The sequence below is a fragment of the Scleropages formosus genome, chromosome 13 (genome assembly GCF_900964775.1).
Source record: "Scleropages formosus chromosome 13, fSclFor1.1, whole genome shotgun sequence".
Classification (NCBI taxonomy): domain Eukaryota; kingdom Metazoa; phylum Chordata; class Actinopteri; order Osteoglossiformes; family Osteoglossidae; genus Scleropages; species Scleropages formosus.
This window is the reverse complement of record NC_041818.1, coordinates 24,215,780-24,235,579: the sequence shown is the minus strand read 5'-3', so window position 1 is coordinate 24,235,579 and position 19,800 is coordinate 24,215,780. Positions and strand designations below refer to the sequence as shown.

Below are 19,800 nucleotides of genomic sequence, written 5' to 3'. Positions count from 1 at the left end.
TTTGGAAATGTATTTATTCTGTCTCATTTTTATTTAACTTGTTCAGTAATTACATGCTTTATGTGTTCTTGTTTCTATTTTTTTTACTTGTACAAAGAAGCCTTTTTTCAAAATGAAAGAATTAAAACTGGCTGCTTTCTACCGATAACAGCGCACAGGAATAAATTTGTATTTGTCATAAGCAATACCAGGTTGTCTCGAGTGCTTGGAAGCTCCTTAGTTATTAAACTCAGATCGAGCTTGAGAGTTGTAACTGAGACATCACTGTTCTTTTAATTTAGTTAGCCTGTTACTATTCCACTACATTTTGGTTGATGGTGTTCTCTGCGCTTGATGAAGCACCTGTGTTCCTCTGCTCTGTATTGTCTGTGATGCTTGCTGCCGTGTGTCCCAGGTTGCTCCCAGTAAGGGTGGCTGCTGCTGACCCATCTGTGCCTCCAACGATGCCACTGCCCCCTTCCTCAGCTTGACCTCCCAGACTCTTACTGCACAGGTCTGTGGCCAAACTGTCATCTCCTGTCCACTTATCGGCTCCACTGCTGACTGCTGCTGCACTTCCACCGGCTGACTCTGAGGTGGAAGGAGACTCATTTCTTGCCACTAAATTCTTACCTCCTTCTGCCCCACAGCTGTAAGTCAGATCTGAAATTTTATTGTCCTTTTTTCCAGCTGACTTCCATGTTGTCCTTCCTGCTTTCTTTTCGGCACAGCTAGCTGTTGCCTCTTGTCCTTCTTTGCTCTCCTGGTCTTTGACAACATTCTCACACTCTTCTTGGCCCTTGTTGCCCCCGTCCCTCTCTTTGACCTGCAGGTTTATATCTATTCTTTTGTTTTTACCCTTCTTGACACCCTTCCATTTCCCCTTCCGGCCCTGGCCCCACTTTTCCTCTGTGACCATCCAGTAGTTCTTCTTCTCCTGTGTGTGCTTGGCCCGCATGTTTTCACCCATTTTTTTCATCTCCATATGGACAATGGGCTTGAGCTTTGGGTCCAGCTTAGTGACCTGGCCAAAGTCCCTCCGGGCTTCTTCCTCATGACACAGGGCTGAGTGGGCACGAGCCCGTTGATATAGTGCCTTTAGATTTCCTGAGGGGGAAAGTGAGACATAAAAAGGCTAACATTCAATCAAAATCAGACCACCCACAGCTGTTTTGGTGATACATGTTGTAGTTTCTTTCAGAACAGAGCAAAGTTACAGGAAGTCAACAGCTCCCTGGTGTTTGCGGTTTTGTGCATGCAGAGAACAAACTGACTTGGTAAACACCCATCCCGACAACACCAAGCACAGAACTGGGAGTGAATGCTGAAAGCCGGATGCTTTTACAGTGTTGTGGGGCCTCCATGTCTGCAGGAAATGCCTGTCACAAGTTGAAGCCACAGGAAGTTAGATATTTAAATACTAAAGTGTACCCAATTTGTCCTTTAACTCAATGTTTCCCAACCTTCCTCAAAGCCCCTGATTAGTTAAATCAAATGTACAATGGAATAGGATGAATATCCAAAATGGAGGGGCTTTGGAGCCACCGGTAATGTCTTTTCTAGCAGCTCTGTTTATATTCGTCTTCTGCAAGGCTCCTTTACCTTTGTGTTTCTTCAGCAGCTTGGTGTTTATCGCTATCACCTGGGAGTACTCGCCCAGCTCCAGCAAGCACTGGCTCAAGTTGAGGGAAAGAGGCAGACGGACCTTCTCCAGTGACTCCCAGTCATCCTCCTGAGAGTGCACCTCTGGCTATGGAGAGGAGAAGTGATGCTCACAGTAACCCTCATTTTTTGAGCACCTATTCCACAATTCCCTGGAACTCTGTGGCATTGCTTTTTACCCCTCACACTAGTGAGCATTGACTACTTACCAGAACCTGTTATGAGTACCTGGTCCCCGACTTACGATGGGGTTACGTTCTGCAAAACTCATCGTAAGTTGAAAATATTGTAAATCGAAAATTCTTTTAATACAACTAAGACACACCCCTGTGTGACAGACTGGGAGATGCGGATCGCTGCCGCTGACTAGCATCGCGAGAGAGTATCACTCCACATATCACTTGCCCGGTAAAGTAAAAAAAAATCGTAACTCGAACCATCGTAAATCGCGGACCACCTGTAATTAGTGTCATTAGAGCAACAGGTGGTGCAGGAATAAGGACCTGGAGCTGTGATACAAAGATGGGCATCTTCTACACGCTTGAGCTAGATACTCTACCTCAACTACAATTCCTTTAACAGATGTTAATGTCTTATTGCATAAAACCGTGACACTGTAGGCTATGCTACGTAAACCAGTTTCGGATTAAATTGCCTATTGTGCACACTGATTTTTGTTCTGACCAATTCCAGCTTAATTATGTCTTGATTGAGCTGTCGGAAAATACTGATTAAAATGTCACATCTGTTAAAGACTAAAATCAACAGGTTCTTCTGGAAAAAAAAAAAAAAACCCGAGGCACAAAATATGTTCTTTTTTGCTTGATCTGAGAACAGTTGAGATTTCATCTCACGATTAATACTAATCAGTATTTGTGGTACTCGTTTGAAGCAATTCATTAAATGTTAATCAAATGCAGTATATTTTAGAATTATTATTTTAAGGGATGCGTATAGCTAGGAGATGTGTTCCTTTGCTTCTAAATTACTAACACATAGACTGGACCTTCAGCACAATCTTTCCTGCAGATTTTAATTGCTGTTCCCAGTCACACTGGAAATTCAATTAGAAGCTCAGTTAATCTTAATGAAGAGCTCAGCTGGAACAAAGATCAGTGTACAGACTATTGCCCTCAGGACCAGAACTAGAGAACCCTGTGCTGAACACCTTAATGAACTAAATGAAATCATCAATCACACTGGTTTCAGCTCACTTTGAAGTAAACAGTGTATTCTTACCCTATCTTGGAGGAAGTTTATGTATTCAATGGCCTCCTTGTACTTTTCAGTGGCCTCCAAGTACCGCTGTTCCTTGATGAGAAAATTTCCCTCCCCTTGAAGCAGTGGCACCAGTCGCAGCATTTGCTGCCAGTCTTTCCCCTCTGTCAGCGAAAGGGGACCTTGATTAGTTCCTTGACTGCTTACGGTCCCCTCGTCGGCTTTGTCACCCTTTGCAACCATTGCATCCTGCTTGCATTTTGTCTCCACTCTGAGAGTTGGCGAGGTCCCCCTCTCCTGGCTTGAGGTGTTTTCCTCCTCTTCTTCCTCCTCTGCCTCCTCTTCTCCTGGTTTCTTTTGCCCATGTTTTACTTCCAAGATGCCCCAGTAGCTGCTCTTCTCCTCCCAGTACTTCTCCCGCATCCTCTCGGTCAGCTGCCTCAGCTCGCTACGTACCAGCGGAGCCAGTGTCACATCCAGGTTGGCCACCATGAGGAAGTCCTTCCGGGCCTCGTTCTCATTCCACACAGCGGCGTGTGCCTTGGCCCTCTTGTAGTAGGCCTTGACGTTGTCTTGAAAGGAAAAGCTTTCAGTCAGATGAGGTGTGTTGCACACTGAATGCCATTAACTATCCAGCCAGCAAACCAATTCAAACCAACTCCCTTAGAATCTTTGGCCAAAGTTGACTAAGATGATATTTGCCATTAATTTTGATTGCATCAAAAGCGAGGATGCTTTCAAAGGCAGTTTGGTTTCACATTACATTGTAATTGCTTAGCTGGCTCTATCCCAGGTAATTAAGCAATTTTACTGTTTTTCACTGTGCAACTTCTGCTCCTTGATATTTCATGCATCCGAGGTACACAAATACAAAATTGCGAAATTAAAACGTTTTGATCATGAATACCTGTAATTAACCACTATATCTCCTGCTGCTGTTTTACTCACTTGAACGAGTTTTCGTGCATTTTACATTTAACTGCGTTTTCAGGCATGTCTCGTTTTGCTTAACGTGTAATGTCTGAACTTTTTTATGCAGTTGTACCAATCTGAACTGTAACGTTTGGATTCTTGGTCATTAACATTTAATTTATTTAAATCCAGAAGTTTCAGGGGTTAATAGCAAAGAAGCAGGGCAGAGTATATATGGAATTATTTCCATGAATATGGTGGGAGAAGATGGAATGAAGTGGTCTGTAGGACAGGAGGACACACTGGAAGTGGAGCGGCAGACAAAGGCCAGCGACTGTAGTGGGTGGGGGTGGGGGTGTGGGCTGGGCTCCCTCGCTTTCAGGGCCAGATAAGAGGATGTGAGCCCACCGAATAGCACCACCGGCCTATTTGCATAAGCTTTATTACGGGCACTGGGGCTTTGCTGGCTGATGCTAGTCTGGAATAGTGGTGAAGATGCTCTTACCCTCCACTCTGCAGTGGTATTTAGCATCAGGCTAGCTCACAGAGCGCCGCAGTCAAGGGAGGCTAGACCCAAACAGCATAGCGAAAATGCGCTACAACCACAGAACCTGCTTGCAGAAACTACAAGCACAGAATTCAACCTGAGGACTCCACAACTGCAGAGCGAGGCAACGAGAGGCCACAAACTGGAAGTGCACAAGGAAGGTCATAGCCACATAGCCATGCTGAGACAGACCCCAAACCTGATGGCAAATGCAGAGGGTCTTAAAAGCATCCAGGCAGAGATCTAAGTTCTTAGTTATTTTAGACAGTTTGAAGGAGACTTGTGTGTCCTTGTCTGCAGATAAAGGCAAGTGCAATATGGTGTAATGTGAAAATATGCTGGCAGGGGGGATCAGACCTTTGTGTTTCTCCAGGAGTTCAGTGGTATGTTCCAGCACCTCGTAGTACTCCTCCAGCTCCAGCATGCACTGGCAGTAGTTGAGTACCAGGGGAGTGATGAGGCGATCCAGGTTGATGTAGTCCTCATCTCCCGGCATCTCCTACACAATCAGAGGACATAATGTCCATGAGTGGAGTGCTACATCAGGATGGGGTAGGTGCTTCTTTAGTTCCTCCTTCCACCTTGTCCTCCTGCTTCCCACATGGCCCAGTCTCTCTCTTACAAATCAACATCCAAAAGGCTACCCATATTCAACCACCTGTACACACACCAGACACATCACCAAAACCCTGGTTTCCTTAACTTCTTCATGTATCTCAAAGCTGTGGATCATCTAAACTAGCCCATCCTTCCTATATCACCTCCTTCCTGGCCCCTCCAACCTAATGGGAAATGTAGTTGTCTTTCTTATAGCAGGGTTTTCATAATGTTGGTGGAGCCTTCCCTTCCCTCCTCACCCTGGACTGCACAGTCCTCAACAGCACAACAGCTTCCTGGTACTTCTTGGCAGCCTCACGAAAGCGACCCTGCTTGACTAGGGCGTTGCCCTGCAGGTGCAGTGATGGAACGGCCTGCAGCTTCTCATCCTTCTCCATCATCCAGGACTCACGCTTGTAAGAGAAGGGATCACCCACCTTGGGAGGGAAGGGAATGTTAGTGACAAACGAGCTGGTTTGTCATTCAGATGTTTGACCGTATTGATGTAGTGCCATGTTTTTTGGCCCTTTGTAACAGTTTGCTTTTAAATTGCCAAAGGAGGCGAGAAAATCAGAGAGACTGACACAGCTCCTACTTGAGGAGCCACAGCTTGTCACTCAGCATACACTTATTGATTAAATGCTACATTTCATTACTCTTCAATTGGATTTCAGCAACACCACTGGCTCTGTATTGGCTGATGGTGCAGAGGTTTATTTTATGTGTCGTCTGTAAGCGGGGGGGCAGGCGCAAGCCACCATTCCTACCGAGATGAGCTCCATGATGAAGATGAGAGGCTGGGGTTCCTTCATCAGTTCCTCTAGGTCTGGATGCCCGGAAAAGTTGTAATTGAACATGTTTCCCATGCCGCACACGTGCTTCTGGCCCTCCAGGGGGTCTTTGCCCTCAGCTATGAGGCGCATGCCCTTGGACACAATGGGGTACAAGCCTGTGTGCTGCCAAGAAATAGATCCACTGATGTTGGTACCATGGTGCACATGAGATGTAACTGGGCTGAACAGGAATAACTACTTGTAAGCAGTTATCAAACAGGCTCTGAGCTGCAGCCACTAAACCAGTTTACTAACGTGGCAGACAGAATGTAAGATGTGAAATAGATTGATGGAGAAACTTTAGAAGGCACAATACTTTGTGACATTAAACAGAAAGGGTATAGTATTTACGCCACATTAGACCACAGCTAAGGAGAATGTCGAAGGTAAGAGGTCCAGGCCACTCAGCTTGGCAGCCTCATACTGCGGTTGGCAGTCTGCATCCAACCGCAGCCCACACCCAAATTTGACTTGCAAATGTCTTTTACAGTTTCTCATTTCCTTCGTTCCTCGTGTGTGAAGATTAGAAAACAATATGCACTCGGTGAAGATTAGTCTTCTGTTTTTTGCTTAAATCTGCGTAGGAGGCTGTGAGGTTAGCCCCTGTGGGAGAAACGAAGACCTTAGCTGCGCTTTCCCAGCAAACTCTAATGCAGTCTGGACTGCTGGACTTAGGTTGGCACCAGTTTAAAAGCTCAAGTGGTGGGCGGAGAACATAGATCTTTCTGGTACAGACTTACAATAGCATCACACCAAAACTCTGCCACCTCGTTGACCCTCATGGAGGTCAGCAGCACCTCCCAAACCTCCATCTTGAACATCTTGCCCACAAAGATCTCCATGGGACGCTTAAATTTGCGGCTGTCGTCGATCACTGTCCTCTCAAAGTTGTCCTTGAGAGTCTGAAAATGGAACGCCAGCTTTGGGGGGGGGGGGGGGGGAGAGTGGAAGGGAGTATGTGGGTGAGGGAGTGAGAGAGAGGATTAAGAGAAGTCGCAAAAGATCTGAAGCAATTTGTCACTGCAGCTTTCCATCTTCATCCATTTTTTGTGTAAAGTCAGGGGGGGGGGTGCGCCATGTGGTCGTCCCACTTTGTGCGTAATTTCAAGTCGAACAAACAGGCCGAAATGAGTCATTTTTTATCCTTTATTTAAGATATTGTCGAAATCAGTGCACAGGCAGAAATGACGGAACATAATTCATCTGTGGCCAGATTGTGGGACAGGAACGTTTTTGTTGTGATTTACTAGTATACGGACATATTGCTTTTGGAGAGATAAAAACATCCTTACAGCAGGCTGATGAAAACATTTTCTAGTAGGTTTTGAGACTCTGACCGTATGTGAGCTACAAGTGAATTTCACTGTATTACAAGGTCCCCTGCAGTGGAACACTAAACAAAAGGGGCTGGTGATCAGAACGACTGCCTCTAATCAGATGAATTATCAACAAATGAGACAAAAATAACTGTATTCCCTTTGTAACAGTGTTTGGATTCCATTTACCTTGGTTCCAGGAGGAAAGTGAGGCATGGGTCCTACACCACCATGAAGGATCTTCTTCTTGACCCCATGGTGGTTCAAAAGATACGTTTCCTCCATCCTCTATGGTTCCTTTTCTTGAAACGTGAAGCACGGTCAGATACCGCTCCTTAGAAGGACACAGGCTTGCAGAGCCGGTGGAAGCCTTGAGAACGGTCTCAACCTTCAGAGCACGTTCTTGCCACTGGCATTCGGCAGTAGAATGTGGAGGCGAACGACTGGCCCGCCACAGCTTCCCCTGCTCTCTGACAGATGGCTGGATTACCTGGCTGCGAATGGCTGCTTTAATCCTGCTCCGCTAATCCCAGCCCCAAGTCATCACTCTAATCCTCCGCAAGATGCAAGAAAACAGGTGACCGACGCATGGAATACAGGGGAGCGGGACAAGTGTGTGTGCAGTTTCGGGGGTGTCGAAAGGGTATGTCAGTGGTCAGGGTTGTGCTGCACTGAGCAGTTTAAAAAAAAAAAGTCACACTTTTACATCTGTGAGGATAGGTAAACAAACCTGACAAAGTTCTGGAGCCATTATATAAAAACAAAATACTTTGTCCTAGTTTAAGTTTTTAATAGGATTGACAGAGAAACATTCAACTACTGACAGTAATGTCAAAATGGTCAGCTATTTAACAATTTGTTAAAAAAAAAAAAATACATTGACAAATGAAACCATCCTGGTTTCAAAAACAAAAGGTCCATTAGCTCATGAAGATCAATAGGAGTAGCAGCTCCTCTTCCACGGGAAGACTGCAAGCTTGGCCTGTGCTGACTGTACACTGCGCCCTGCTGGTCACTTCTCAATCAGTGAGTCCAGCTGCTCTTGTAATGAGGCCAGCTGTTGAAGCAGAGAATCAGCAGTGACTGATGGTTAACACTGCTGTAATTAGGGACACTGGGTGATGATTAAAAAGTCTTGCATGATTAATCTCCCACCCACCACACATTTGTCAGGACAAACACCAAACAATACCACTGGGGTGACCGGAAGAGTTATGGGTAGAGGTTATCAGGAATTGCAGACATACAGTTACACCTTGTCACCCCTTTCATCCCTCTGTAGCACGGGTGACAGAGCTCACCTGTTCCATTTCACGCTCCTCCTGCCGGATAATTTCATCCAGGAGAGCCTGGAAGCGATTCTGAAGACAAAATAATCACTTATGCACACGTTTCCCTTGCTGCAGTTTGAAACAAAAAAAAAAAAAACCACCTTTGCCCATGTATGTGGGAAGGGGTGTGTGTATCTTCCAATTTGGTTGAAAGCAGAAGACGAGCCTTTCTGATGAGCGCGACCTTTAGGTGATCATGCCTACAAACAGAACAGGTCAGACAATCTCCAGGCTGCCGAACCCGGAGCGCTACCAGCCCTTGAGCTGGCTGATCAAGAGACGTGCAATAGACTATAAATCTTCCCAGGGGAGCAGCTGGCACAGCTGTGAATTACAATGCTGTTTTGTGAGTTTCAGCTCAAAGGGCTGATGGCGAACTCAATAATGTCTTTAAAAAAAGAGGATATTGCTGAAGCGGTTTTTGAGAATTCATATTTGCTTTTCTGACACATCACAACTCACTGTAAAATGGACTGGGGTAGCTGTGTGTATGTGACCGGACTACCTTACCTTCAAGGCCTGGTTCTCCACCTTCATGATTAAATCTTCTTGTTGCTTCTTGCGGGCACGTGTCTCCTGCAGCTTGGATTTGACATTGTTGATCTGCACCTGGTACTCCATCACTGCCAAACAAAAGCAAAAAATGTTTGGTTTCATGCACCTTACCATCTACTAGGCATAACTAGGATCGTTATTGCTCGCGATCAAAGGTACATGTGTTTTAAATTGGCCACCTGTTGGTGACAAGTCCATCTCTTTAACCACTGCACCACCTGCTTTCTTCAAAACCCTTGTTAACTACACCAAGGGCATCTAGAAGTTATGCGACTCCAGTTCCTGACAGATCATGGTCCAATATGCTCTTGTGTGCTCATTAGTCATGCGCTTGGCTCCGGCTGCAGCTACAGCAGCCGTTAGATGTGGAATCTGTTTAAAGGCTCCCGATGAGAGAACACCTGCAATGGGCCCCGAGCTGCTGCAAATGTAAACATCGCTGAAAATATTATTTCTGACAGCTATGTGCAGTTTCAAGGAGGTGCTCACGACTGCCGTCCTCCACACCCACTGGTGTGCATGCGCGTGTGCATACTCAGGGGCTGTGTCATCAACTAGCTGCTAGGACCAATGTCCTCTTGCAGTAATGAATCTCCTTTTTCCACCCTCTAGTGGAATAGCTCTGTTCTGGAACAATCAGTGTGAGGTGTGTCACACACTACTCCCTGTCCTTCCGCACAGAGCACCCTTATTTAGCATGACTTCCTTTGCTGCTACTTGATATGCAAGCTGAGGGCAGAGAAAGTCTGATCACACAATAACCATCCGCAGCAGGTGGCGCAGTGCCTAGGGAACGTTTTCCATTAAGTTCCCAAACATGTTCTATAGTTGAACCTTTGAGAAAGAAGCTTATCCTGAATTACTCTGGAAAATAATTCAGTTTCGTAAACCACCAGCTGGAAGTACTGGTTTTCTGTAACCTGAAGGTTCTTTGTTTAAATCCCAGGATTTTACAGACACGAGCAGGGTGGTGAACACAGACTGCTCCACTAATGCAACGCAGCGCAGAGAACTGCAGGCGGCGAACGCACCTATCTGGTTGTTGCCATCACTCTCATCACGCGCTCCGTCTGACTCGCTCAGCTTGTCCTGTAGCTGCCGCTCCAGGTCATCCTCCGTGTCCATGATGTTGAGGTCGTCGTCCTCATGCCGGTCGCCCTCGTCGTCGTCATCCTCGCTGCTGCTGATGTCGTTGAACATCTCGCGTAGCTCGTCGCGTTGCACTGGACACAGGGACCATTGGGGGGGGGGTAGTCAGTACAGCTGGGTTAACACCTTACAGTCGATTGTTGGTAGGAGATACTGACAGCCTCCCCCAGTGCCACCCTCCTCCTCCCCACCTTCCCTAGGCCTACCGGAGGAACCGTGGCTCATCTTATGCCCGGAGGTCCCTGGAGAGGAGTCCAGGTTGGCCAGCGAGCCGTGACTGTCCGGTTCCTTGGTCTCGTCCTCTGCGATCACCTCCCACCCTGGTTGGAAGGTCAAGGACAAACAAACGGGGCTCTTCCTGTCTTCACACAGCAGTCATCTATACGAGACAGGAGGTACTCGACCGCTGGGACCGCCATGGAAAGACACAGCAACTGAACCGTGTGCTGAAGTGGTAACGCGTGAAAATGACTACAAGTAGCGATCCACTCCAACACACACCTCTGGCCAAAGCGTGAGAAGGATACGAACACTGACTGCCTCGGCGTCTGTGCTGAGGAGTCGCTTCACCTCCTTTTCCACATCTGGAGACTCAATATACTGCAATATAATTCATGAGATATTACTGCTTTAGCTACTGGACACCTGGAATCTACATAAACCAGATTTAGACACCCCCCCCGCCTTGGGGAAACAGTTGGGCAGGGGACACACATGCACGTATGAACACACACACACACACACACACAGAATAAAAGCAGCAGATGGCTGTGTGCCAACAGGCGCATTAGTGATTAAACAAGGGAACTAAATCAATACATCTCTGCATCTGAAAGGACAAAGTGGGCCGATCCTTCCTGCTGTAGCCTCTCCGAAGAAACTACCCATAAAGCCGCCTCTACGTACCTCGGGGGCACAAATGTAGATGGAGGGATTTATTTATATGTAAATCTTGGTTTTTGCTTTCAGACTCTTTTTATGTGTAGATCAGGCATTTGAACAAAACTGGCAAAGATTACACATGCTCAGCAAAACAAAAAAGGATGAAGAAGAAACGCCAGAGGCAGCATGAAACGCCAGTACCTTCTTTTTTGCCGTCTTCCGGAACCTTCTCTTCCTCGTGTTCTTTAAAGGGAGAGTGACTAGAGAGCAAAGACACCACGCGCTGTTAAAAACAGCTCAATCAGACACAGTTGCGCTAACAACTTGATGAGTCATCCCTGCGAGGCAGGGGGTCTCTGTATCAGCACCACGGGAAGCGCCGCATAATGAATCGGTAGCGAAGCACCGTGCGATTTGCATTCCAAGCGATGGACACTCACTGCCGTGATTCCAGATGAATTTCTTGTCCTTGTCTTTGTCCTTCTTTTTGCTCTTGGGGTCTGTGCTCCCGGTGACCTCTTCTAAAGGAGGGTAGAGGTCGCCATCGACAGTGCAAACTAACATCTGCCCTTCCGAAAAATAAATACATGAAAACACACTTCATAATTGGTACTTTTATCAACAAGTATAAACAATTGTTTCATTGTTTAAAGCACCCCAAATTTCTAGTCTCATTTGCCCTTTAGTTTACCTTTCCTCTGCACCATGTTCCAGTCTTGCCTTCTTGCAGATACAGTAAAGCCTGCCTTTGAGTTTAATAAATGTGTGTCCAAGTTCCTCCAATAGTGGAGTGAATTTTTCCCTCACTATGAGTTGTCTGAGAGGATTCAGTAGAGACTCCAAATCCAGCCCCCATCCCATACTCACCCCAACATTGGAAATAACATACAAAACACAAAGATATGCAATGTTCCAGGTGATCAGCACAGGAGACTGAACTAACATGCGGTGTGAGGGGGTGGCACCTCAGCGGAGCGGGCTGAGGGGACGCCCTGGTGGTGTACACAACACAGCGCTGGTCTCACAAAGACCACTTACTGTGATTCGCTGGGTTGCGATGTTGCTCTCGGAGGCTTTAACCAGTTGTGGCAGCACTGTGATCATGCTGCCACACCTTCTCAACCCTCCATGCATTTTATTCTCTTTCTCTCTCTCGCTCTCTCTCTCTCTCTCAGAAAGAGAGTATTTGCTACAGAGCCAGTGCCGTGGGCAGGACACCAGCGGTATACAACAGTGCCTTTCAAATGAGCTGACAAGACATTTCCCATTGGCAATAAAAAATAAGTGTATAGTTCAGTTAAGCCTGCAAGAAAGTATAAATTAAAACATGAACATTCATTGCTACTAAACTGACAACCTTGCCTAATTTTTGAAAATATAGGCATTTATTTGCTAATTACTAACATATATTTAACACTTTTGTCCAAGGTGATTTAGAATGTTATATATAAGGAGCTTTACAATGATTTATCCATTTACATAGTAGGGTATTTTTACAGGAGCATTTCAGGGTCCCCTCTTATCCACGGGGATATGTTCCAAGACCCCCAGCAGATGCCCGAACCAACAGATAGTATATATAGGATTTGGTACTGTTTTTTTTTTTTTTTTAAATAAACAGAACAAGAAGGAAAACTAAGGACCAATGTCCAAATCCTGATAAGAATCGATTTTTTTAAATAAAGTTTTTTTAATAAAATAAAATAAAAAGGGGGAGCACTGTGCACAAGCACTGTGATACCGCGACAATCGATCTGATAATCGAGGCACTACTAAGTGACACAGTCGGGTAGCGTATACACCGTGGATATGCTGGACAAAAGGATGATTCACGTCCTGGGCAGGATGGCGTGAGATTTCATCATGCTACTCAGACCGGCACGCAATTTAAAACTTATTTCTGGAATTTTCAATTTAATATTTTCAGACGACGGTTGACCGCGGGTAAGTGAAACCACGGATAAGGGGGGACCACTGTACCTTGATCAAGGGTACTGCAGCAGTAGTGGAATTTGAACTCAGAACCTTCAGACTGAAAGGCTACAGCACTAACTACTATACTACCTGCTGCACGCAATCCTACGGAAATAATTTTGGGAGTAGCTGTTGCATATGTATTGCTTTGTCTGTTGATGAGATGCACCTTTGTTTACTCTGAATTGTAAGTGGCTTTGGAAAACAGCATCTATTTAATGAATAAATGCAAATGTAAGAGAGAACTTTGTATTTGTTACAAGAGAAAATCCAAATGGCAGTTATGCATTTAAGCATTTTTGAAACTGTACCTGACAGATGTCAGCAGTCTTGTAGAAGGTCTTCTTGTCCACTGTTTTAAGGGATTCGAGGATGCAGGGCAAGTCAACCAACTTGCAAGCCAAAGGAACGCGGTCCACCCTCACTATCCCATGGCGACCATCAGCTAAAAAACATAACAGTCAATCGCTCAGTAGAAGCTGTGTAACAGAGTGAATGAAAAACTAAAATGCACTGAAGAGCAACACCCACATTTCTTAGGGTCTAAGTCTGTAACAGAACAAGTCATGGCTGAGCTCTACCAAAGTGGACTGCATTCAGTATCTGAATTTAAAGAGTCAAAGATCAAGCTTAAACATAAACAATTATCTTTTTTTTTTTTTTTTTACATAAATCTCTTTCTGCACACTGCAGATAATCCAAATATTCACAGTACTTGTATCACTACATAGGAATCAGCGTATCACTCAGGTGAGAGCTTATCAAATGCGAGGTGGATGAAGCACCAGCTTTATTACTGTGAGTTTAACCGGAGGTCTGCTGTAAACAAGACTGAAAACAGGGATGTACGACATCACCCCGCTGTGAGGAGAAAAACACAACATACCATGTAACCCTTTCCTCGGGGTAAAAACACAAACTCTGCTGTGGGTGCAAATACACAACATACCGTGTAACTCTATCGTGAGTCTGTCTTTGAGGTTCATGCTTCCAGACTGTGCAATTCTTCTCACGGTTGACGCATATTCCTATAACATAGCACAGGGTGAAAGGTTAAACAAACCGCAAAAATGTAATCAACTAACCTGTCATTTATTACATCATTGCAGCTAAACATGATTTTGCCAGATGATACCATGCATCAGGACATGGTATCACTACGGCACAGACATAGTTTGGGCCAAAAATCTAAAACAGAGAGAATTACTTATATATCGCCAGACTGGCACACGGCAAAACCGTTGATTCTCAATTCTTCGACACCATAATTTAGCCCCTGATCTGGGAGTCCTCCCTTCAGCAGCGCAGCCTGTCCATGCGTGATTTGATAAGCCCATGAGACACAATGTCCCCGTTTATTACTCTGCTGCGTCAGTATTGGCCAACGAAGGTCACTCGAGGTCAGACTGAGAGTGTCAGTGTCAGAGTACAGCAGCGGGACACACACCGAGGGAAGTCGTAGGACGAACTGACTCTCCAGCTCGTGAGGCGCATCGTCTTTGCTCTTTGAGCCCACTTTCCCCACTGGAAACAGGACAGAATAAAGGCAGTAATAACAAGAATAATAATAATAACAACAACAATAATGATAATAATACATCAGGTCAGGAGCTCAGACTACACTACTAGTCTTATTTCACAAGACAATGTAAAACTTGGTATTATAAACCAAGACAGGTTTTGAAAAATAAAACATGATAATAAGAGTTTAAGATTTTTCAACAAATATAAATAAATGAGAGAAACAAACACAGCAGCTGAATAATTAGGTTTTTACCTTTAGCCTTCGATGTCATTTTGATCATTGATGCTTGTTGTTGTGCGTAAAAACTCCCGTACAGCCACCTTTACAATAAAGAATCAAAGTTAAACTGCTAATTTGACAGGCGAAAACATTTATCAGTGATCTATTTTACCACCACAGTCACAGTGACTGTGTTGTTGTCACACTGACGACGGAAAAAAGACGAGACTGACCGCAACTAAACGGGTAACAGACACAGTCCGCAGCCTTAAGCACATAAACGTCTTTCAGTACCACTGTTACAGCGTAATGAAACCAATACAAATAAATAAAAACGATTATAATGAAGTCACAGTAAGTAAAACCTTACCCGCCTTCCACAGACGGCCGTACAGACAAAGCGCTTCCGGTTCCGAGCTACCGGAAACACGTCTTCTTCGCGGGCTTCGAGTTTGCGCTAACAGCGACGTGCTGCCCCCTGCCGGCTCGGATGACAGACATTTTTACCACGTTTTACAGCTTTTTAATCCAAAAGAGCGGGGTGATGCACCGCATAACCCAGATGCCCCATCGCTGATTCGCCATACACTCTACTGTTAATAAAAAGTAATGTACAAAGTTCACATCTTGCAAAATATGACATTAAAACGTAGCCAATGCACAGAGAGAGATGTAAAATGAAAATGAAAAAGCAATTATTTTAAACACTTGAAGAAGGTGTTTAATCCAGCCTCTAACTCACTGCTCTCTTTTCAGTGCACATCCTTACACAAAGTAGGCTAATCGATGCCCCGGGCGGCGGTGGGACTGCAGCTACACCGCGGACAGTAACTCAGAGCACAAACTATTTACTCTGGCTTGTGGTAAAGTGTGTCTCTTTCCAACCGCAGCTCAGCTGACACTTTTATCCAAAGCGGTTACAAATTTGACTGCTAACGCAGGGCATTTTTCCTGGACTAATCCAGAGTAAAGACCTTCATCGAGGGCACTACAGCAGTTAGGAGGGCGATGAAGCTCGAACCTGAAACCGACACGTTAGATTGGCCCAGGAGGGGGATGGGAGATTCGCAAGTGGCACTTGAACCCTTAAAGATGTGTTTTTCTCCCTTCCTTTGCAATTGGGAGCTTTTGTTTTCCTCTCCTCAACTGCCAGCTCTCTTACAGTGTAGTGCACTGTACCTGCAATAACAGTAAGATTGTGTACACACACACACACACACACACACACACACACACACACTTTCTGAACCACTTGTCCTACATGGGGTTGCAGGGAACCGGAGCCTACCCGGCAACACAGGGCATAAGGCCGGAGGGGGAGGGGACACACCCAGGACGGGACGCCAGTCCGCCGCAAGGCACCCCAAGCGGGACTCAAACCCCAGACCCACCGGAGAGCAGGACCCGGTCCAACCCACTGCGCCACCTGCGCCCCCTGTCTGAAACCACTTGTCCTAAAAAGGTTGCAGCAAACCAGAGCCTAACCCAGCAACACAGGGCACAGGACTGGAGGGGACACACCCAGGATGGGATGCCAGTCCATTACAAGGCACCCCAAGTGGGACTCGAACCCCACACCCACCAGAGAGCTTGACCTGGTCACACCCACTGCGCCACTGCACCACCGTGCCCCCCACCCCAAATTAATTGTTTAACAAAACAAAATATTTTTTCCAATGTCATTCTGTCAGTTTCGCAGCTTAGATTTTATTAGGCAGATTGCTTTAATCGCATTTGTGTCTCCCCACCGTCATCTTTGATCTATTAAATCCAGTTGGCCGCAGCCGTACCAAGGATTTCTGCCGCTTATCCACGGCTGCTACTTCTCCCCTCGTGCTGAAGTTTCCCGACTAAACAGCCCCATGTGACTACACCACTCTAACAATAATCTGGTTGTGCCTTCGCCCTCTCAGCTTTCCAAATGTCATCTGATCTGATCCCCCCCCCACGGTAGCGCGTATGACTCTGCTGATATTACTCGCATCGTGGCTTTGTCAGCGAGGCCGGACTCTCGCATGGATCCCAGCGTTTCGGGTCGGGAGGGTTTCTACGTCGGCCTCTCCCTGGCTCTCAGCTCCAGCGTTTTCATAGGAAGCAGCTTTATTGTGAAAAAGAAAGGGCTCCTGCGGCAGGCGCAAAAGGGTTCTCTGCGAGCGGGTAAGCAGGTACCGTCTATTTGCATAAAATGTGGGAAAAAAAAATGTGACCGATCTGTTATTCTTTTACTCTTTCACGATTTTTATGAGTGAGTCTCTACCTAGGGGTGCGGTGGTGCAGTGGGTTGGACCACAGTCCTGCTCTCCGGTGGGTCTGGGGTTCGAGTCCTGCTTGGGGTGCCTTGCGATGGACTGGCGTCCCGTCCTGGGTATGTCCTCTCCCCTTCCAGCCTTATGCCCTAAGTTACCGGGTTAGGCTCTGGTTCCCCATGACCCTGTATGGGACAAGCAGTTCTGACAATGTATGTATGTCTCTACCTACACGGTCACTTTGAGCAACACCAAGCTTTGCTTTGTGCAGGACAGGGTGGACATGCATACCTGAAAGAATGGCTGTGGTGGACCGGACTTGTGCTAAGTAAGTGTGCTTTTCCAACATCATTTCTTTATTTTTTTTTCCTGAAGATTCACAGTATTGACTGCATTTGGGTGTCTCACATGTTCTCCTGTCCTAGATATTGCTAACACTGTCATCCTTTCCCGTTGCTGCCCTGATTTAGAAAATGCCGGGATGTTCACGTGGGTGTCAGTTGTGCAAAAAAGACATCGCGCAAGGGGGCTGGGAGCAGTTGTCAAGCACTTCTAGTCTTGGTTTTCCATTAGCGGGATTTTCCTGCTTCCTACCCGGGTTCAGATGAAGCAGTTTCTGTGTGATGATTCTTGTAGTGGGAGCAGGAGAAGCGGCCAACTTTGCCGCTTACGCCTTCGCCCCGGCCACATTAGTGACGCCGCTGGGAGCCATGAGCGTTTTGGTGAGGTAAGGGCCCCTACGCTGGGGGTGATCGCTTGCGCGGGGCGGGACGTGAGATGAGAATATGAAAAGCCAGGGGAGAACACACCATACACCCCTTTACTAATCCGCATACCATGTTGGTACCACCTCTAGTTCTTTAAGAAAGACATTCATTTGTGGCCAGCGGTCCAGCTCTCATTTCACCTCGAAGGGCTCAGTGGTCGAGTGTCGCCAAGGAGCCCGTGGTCCTCTAGACGGTTTTGCTTTCAGGGTCGCCGCTACGGTCCAAATGTTTTCATCGACGTGCCAAAGCAACTATAATTATGTGTAGCGAAACAGACGCTTGCTCTCCATGCCTCCCTTAGCGCGGTGCTCTCCTCGTATTTCCTGAGCGAGCGGTTGAACGTTCACGGGAAGACCGGGTGTTTGTTGTGCATCTTCGGCTCCACGGTCATGGTCGTCCACGCCCCGCAGGAGGAGGAAGTGGCGTCGCTCAGCGCCATGGCAGAGAAGCTCAAAGATCCCGGTGAGTCACGTTCTCTCGAAACGGGTCGCCACCGCGAGGAGGGTTTCCTGTTTCGTCTCAGGTGGCTCAGAAGGAAAAACGGAGGGAAAGCGTGACTCGCAGGGGCTTCCTTTCAATTGTGATCCATGCGTTGGGAATGCGAGTGATCGTGGCTCGGTCCGCCGCAGGGTTTGTCGCCTTTGCCGCGTGCGTGGTGACCTGCAGCCTGGTGCTGATCTTCGCCGTGGCCCCGCGGTACGGCCGGAAGAACGTGCTGGTGTTCGTCCTGATCTGCTCGACCATCGGCTCCCTGTCCGTGTCCTGCGTCAAGGGCCTCGGCATCGGCATCAAGGAGCTGTTTGCGGGGAAGGCCGTTCTGCGCGAGCCGCTCTTCTGGGCTCTGCTGCTGTGCCTGGTGGCCTGCGTCAGCGCGCAGATCAACTATCTGAACAAGGCCCTGGATGTGTTCAACACCTCCGTCGTCACGCCCATCTACTACGTGTTCTTCACCGCCGCCGTCGTGGCCTGCTCGGTCATCCTCTTCAAGGAGTGGCTCCGCATGACGCCCGACAACGTGCTGGGCACGATCAGCGGCTTCCTCGCCATCGCCTTGGGCATCTTCTTCCTGCACGCCTTCAAGGACGCGCCGTTCTCCTGGGACTCCCTGCCGCTCTTCCTGCAGGCGGGCTCGGGTCAGCCCTACGTTGCCCTGCCGAGCAAGGAGACGCCTGTCGGTGCCGTGGCGTAGCTGGACGCGGAGGTTTGTCCAAATGGACCGTGCTGCTGTTGCCACTTACCGGTCCGTTTTTGGTTCCGAGTACAGCGTTAGTAACTTGTACATGATTTCGAGTTCATCCGAAACAGGGTGCGGCCGCCCTACCTTCGGAGGACTGTGACAAACGACACCGGCAGCGTGCGGTATCCTCGGCAAAGGTTTACCGCGCTTTTGGCTGCACATCATGTGTATTTATTTGCTTTAACGTGCTGTCGTACTTGTTTGGAATTTTGTTCAGTTGTTTCGGACCTGAGGCTACATTTCCTCAAAACTCTCTTTGATTATTAATATATTAAAAAAATAAAAAACAAATCTAATAATGGGCCTCGTAACAGAACTGCGTGATCGAGGGTGCCATAAAAACTTCTTTTAAAAAAAAAAATTGAAGTCTTTGAAACACGTGGAAGTGCTGTATACACACTCCATGTGTGGCTTGGAACCTCTGCTACCAGAGCACATGGGAATGTGTCAAAAATGAAAAAGGTTCACAAACACCATGAGCGAACATAATTCTCACACATGATTTTGGCTGCTTTGCAACATTTATTAGCCTGAAGCTAAATGATCAGTTACGTTCTCCATCAGCCATGAATCGTGCCGAACAAGCGTTACTCCCCGATCTAAAGGATAAGGGTAGGGGATCCGAAAATCGTTCCGCTCAGGTTCGATGTCTGCAGTAATGATTACAAACTGAAATTTATCCCACATCATTATGCTTGTAGCGTGTCTGGAAAAGTGCCTCCAAACTTTGTTGTACATCACAGTCCTGTGGTATGAATGAGCGATGCCAGTAAAAGCCTGTATTCTGTTCTCCTAAAGGACAGCCCATTATTGAGGTACATCATAAAAGTGAGACTGCATGCATATAAAGC

At 46.8% G+C, this 19,800-nt stretch overlaps 3 protein-coding genes and 1 non-coding gene across 5 annotated transcripts; 1 reads left to right on the top strand and 3 right to left on the bottom strand.

Annotated features, from left to right (window-relative positions):
- Positions 1-287: 287 nt before the first annotated feature.
- LOC108923094 (uncharacterized) lies at positions 288-7,604 on the bottom strand. The gene is made up of 8 exons (XM_018733600.2): positions 7,254-7,604; positions 6,489-6,668; positions 5,683-5,871; positions 5,176-5,352; positions 4,676-4,817; positions 2,881-3,431; positions 1,582-1,729; positions 288-1,086 (listed from the first exon to the last, which is right to left on the bottom strand). Exons 1-8 carry the CDS (start codon positions 7,347-7,349, stop codon positions 293-295), a joined length of 2,277 nt encoding a protein of 758 aa, XP_018589116.1. The 5' UTR covers positions 7,350-7,604; the 3' UTR covers positions 288-292.
- Positions 7,605-7,974: 370 nt separating this feature from the next.
- On the bottom strand, positions 7,975-15,150 carry taf7 (TAF7 RNA polymerase II, TATA box binding protein (TBP)-associated factor). Of its 2 annotated transcripts, none has more exons than XM_018733603.2 (13): positions 15,070-15,150; positions 14,733-14,800; positions 14,403-14,479; positions 13,905-13,983; positions 13,267-13,400; positions 11,422-11,545; positions 11,183-11,241; positions 10,627-10,699; positions 10,306-10,419; positions 9,982-10,173; positions 8,906-9,018; positions 8,366-8,425; positions 7,975-8,121 (listed from the first exon to the last, which is right to left on the bottom strand). In XM_018733603.2, the coding sequence occupies exons 2-13, from the start codon at positions 14,758-14,760 to the stop codon at positions 8,077-8,079; spliced, it is 1,098 nt and encodes a 365-aa protein (XP_018589119.1). In that variant the 5' UTR covers positions 14,761-14,800; positions 15,070-15,150; the 3' UTR covers positions 7,975-8,076. The 2 variants fall into 2 exon arrangements, with proteins under 2 accessions (XP_018589119.1, XP_018589120.1); XM_018733604.2 differs by having other exon boundaries at positions 15,074-15,141.
- Positions 11,977-12,110, bottom strand: LOC114912167 (small nucleolar RNA SNORA47). Its single transcript, XR_003798122.1, has one exon. It is a non-coding gene; the product is annotated as a small nucleolar RNA SNORA47 (small nucleolar RNA).
- A 1,564-nt stretch (positions 15,151-16,714) lies between the features above and the next one.
- LOC108922940 (magnesium transporter NIPA2-like) lies at positions 16,715-18,901 on the top strand. The gene is made up of 5 exons (XM_018733354.2): positions 16,715-16,856; positions 17,217-17,273; positions 17,582-17,672; positions 18,014-18,174; positions 18,342-18,901. Exons 1-5 carry the CDS (start codon positions 16,715-16,717, stop codon positions 18,899-18,901), a joined length of 1,011 nt encoding a protein of 336 aa, XP_018588870.2.
- The last annotated feature ends 899 nt before the right edge of the window (positions 18,902-19,800 follow it).

What these genes read in the sequence shown, in the direction of transcription:
- LOC108923094 (XM_018733600.2), bottom strand. Translation starts at nt 7,349, where the DNA reads ATGGAGGAAACGTATCTTTTGAACCACCATGGGGTCAAGAAGAAGATC. An exon ending in TCATCATGGAGCTCATCTCG is followed by an intron (nt 5,353 to 5,682) that starts GTAGGAATGGTG and finishes TTCCCTCCCAAG; the next exon opens with GTGGGTGATCCCTTCTCTTA. An exon ending in GCTGCTGAAGAAACACAAAG is followed by an intron (nt 1,087 to 1,581) that starts GTAAAGGAGCCT and finishes TTTCCCCCTCAG; the next exon opens with GAAATCTAAAGGCACTATAT.
- taf7 (XM_018733603.2), bottom strand. Translation starts at nt 14,760, where the DNA reads ATGATCAAAATGACATCGAAGGCTAAAG. An exon ending in CGCCGAGGCAGTCAGTGTTC is followed by an intron (nt 10,420 to 10,626) that starts GTATCCTTCTCA and finishes CCTTCCAACCAG; the next exon opens with GGTGGGAGGTGATCGCAGAG. An exon ending in GATGAGCCACGGTTCCTCCG is followed by an intron (nt 10,174 to 10,305) that starts GTAGGCCTAGGG and finishes CCCTGTGTCCAG; the next exon opens with TGCAACGCGACGAGCTACGC.
- LOC108922940 (XM_018733354.2), top strand. Translation starts at nt 16,715, where the DNA reads ATGGATCCCAGCGTTTCGGGTCGGGAGGGTTTCTACGTCGGCCTCTCC. An exon ending in GTGGACCGGACTTGTGCTAA is followed by an intron (nt 17,274 to 17,581) that starts GTAAGTGTGCTT and finishes TGATTCTTGTAG; the next exon opens with TGGGAGCAGGAGAAGCGGCC. An exon ending in GCCATGAGCGTTTTGGTGAG is followed by an intron (nt 17,673 to 18,013) that starts GTAAGGGCCCCT and finishes TGCCTCCCTTAG; the next exon opens with CGCGGTGCTCTCCTCGTATT.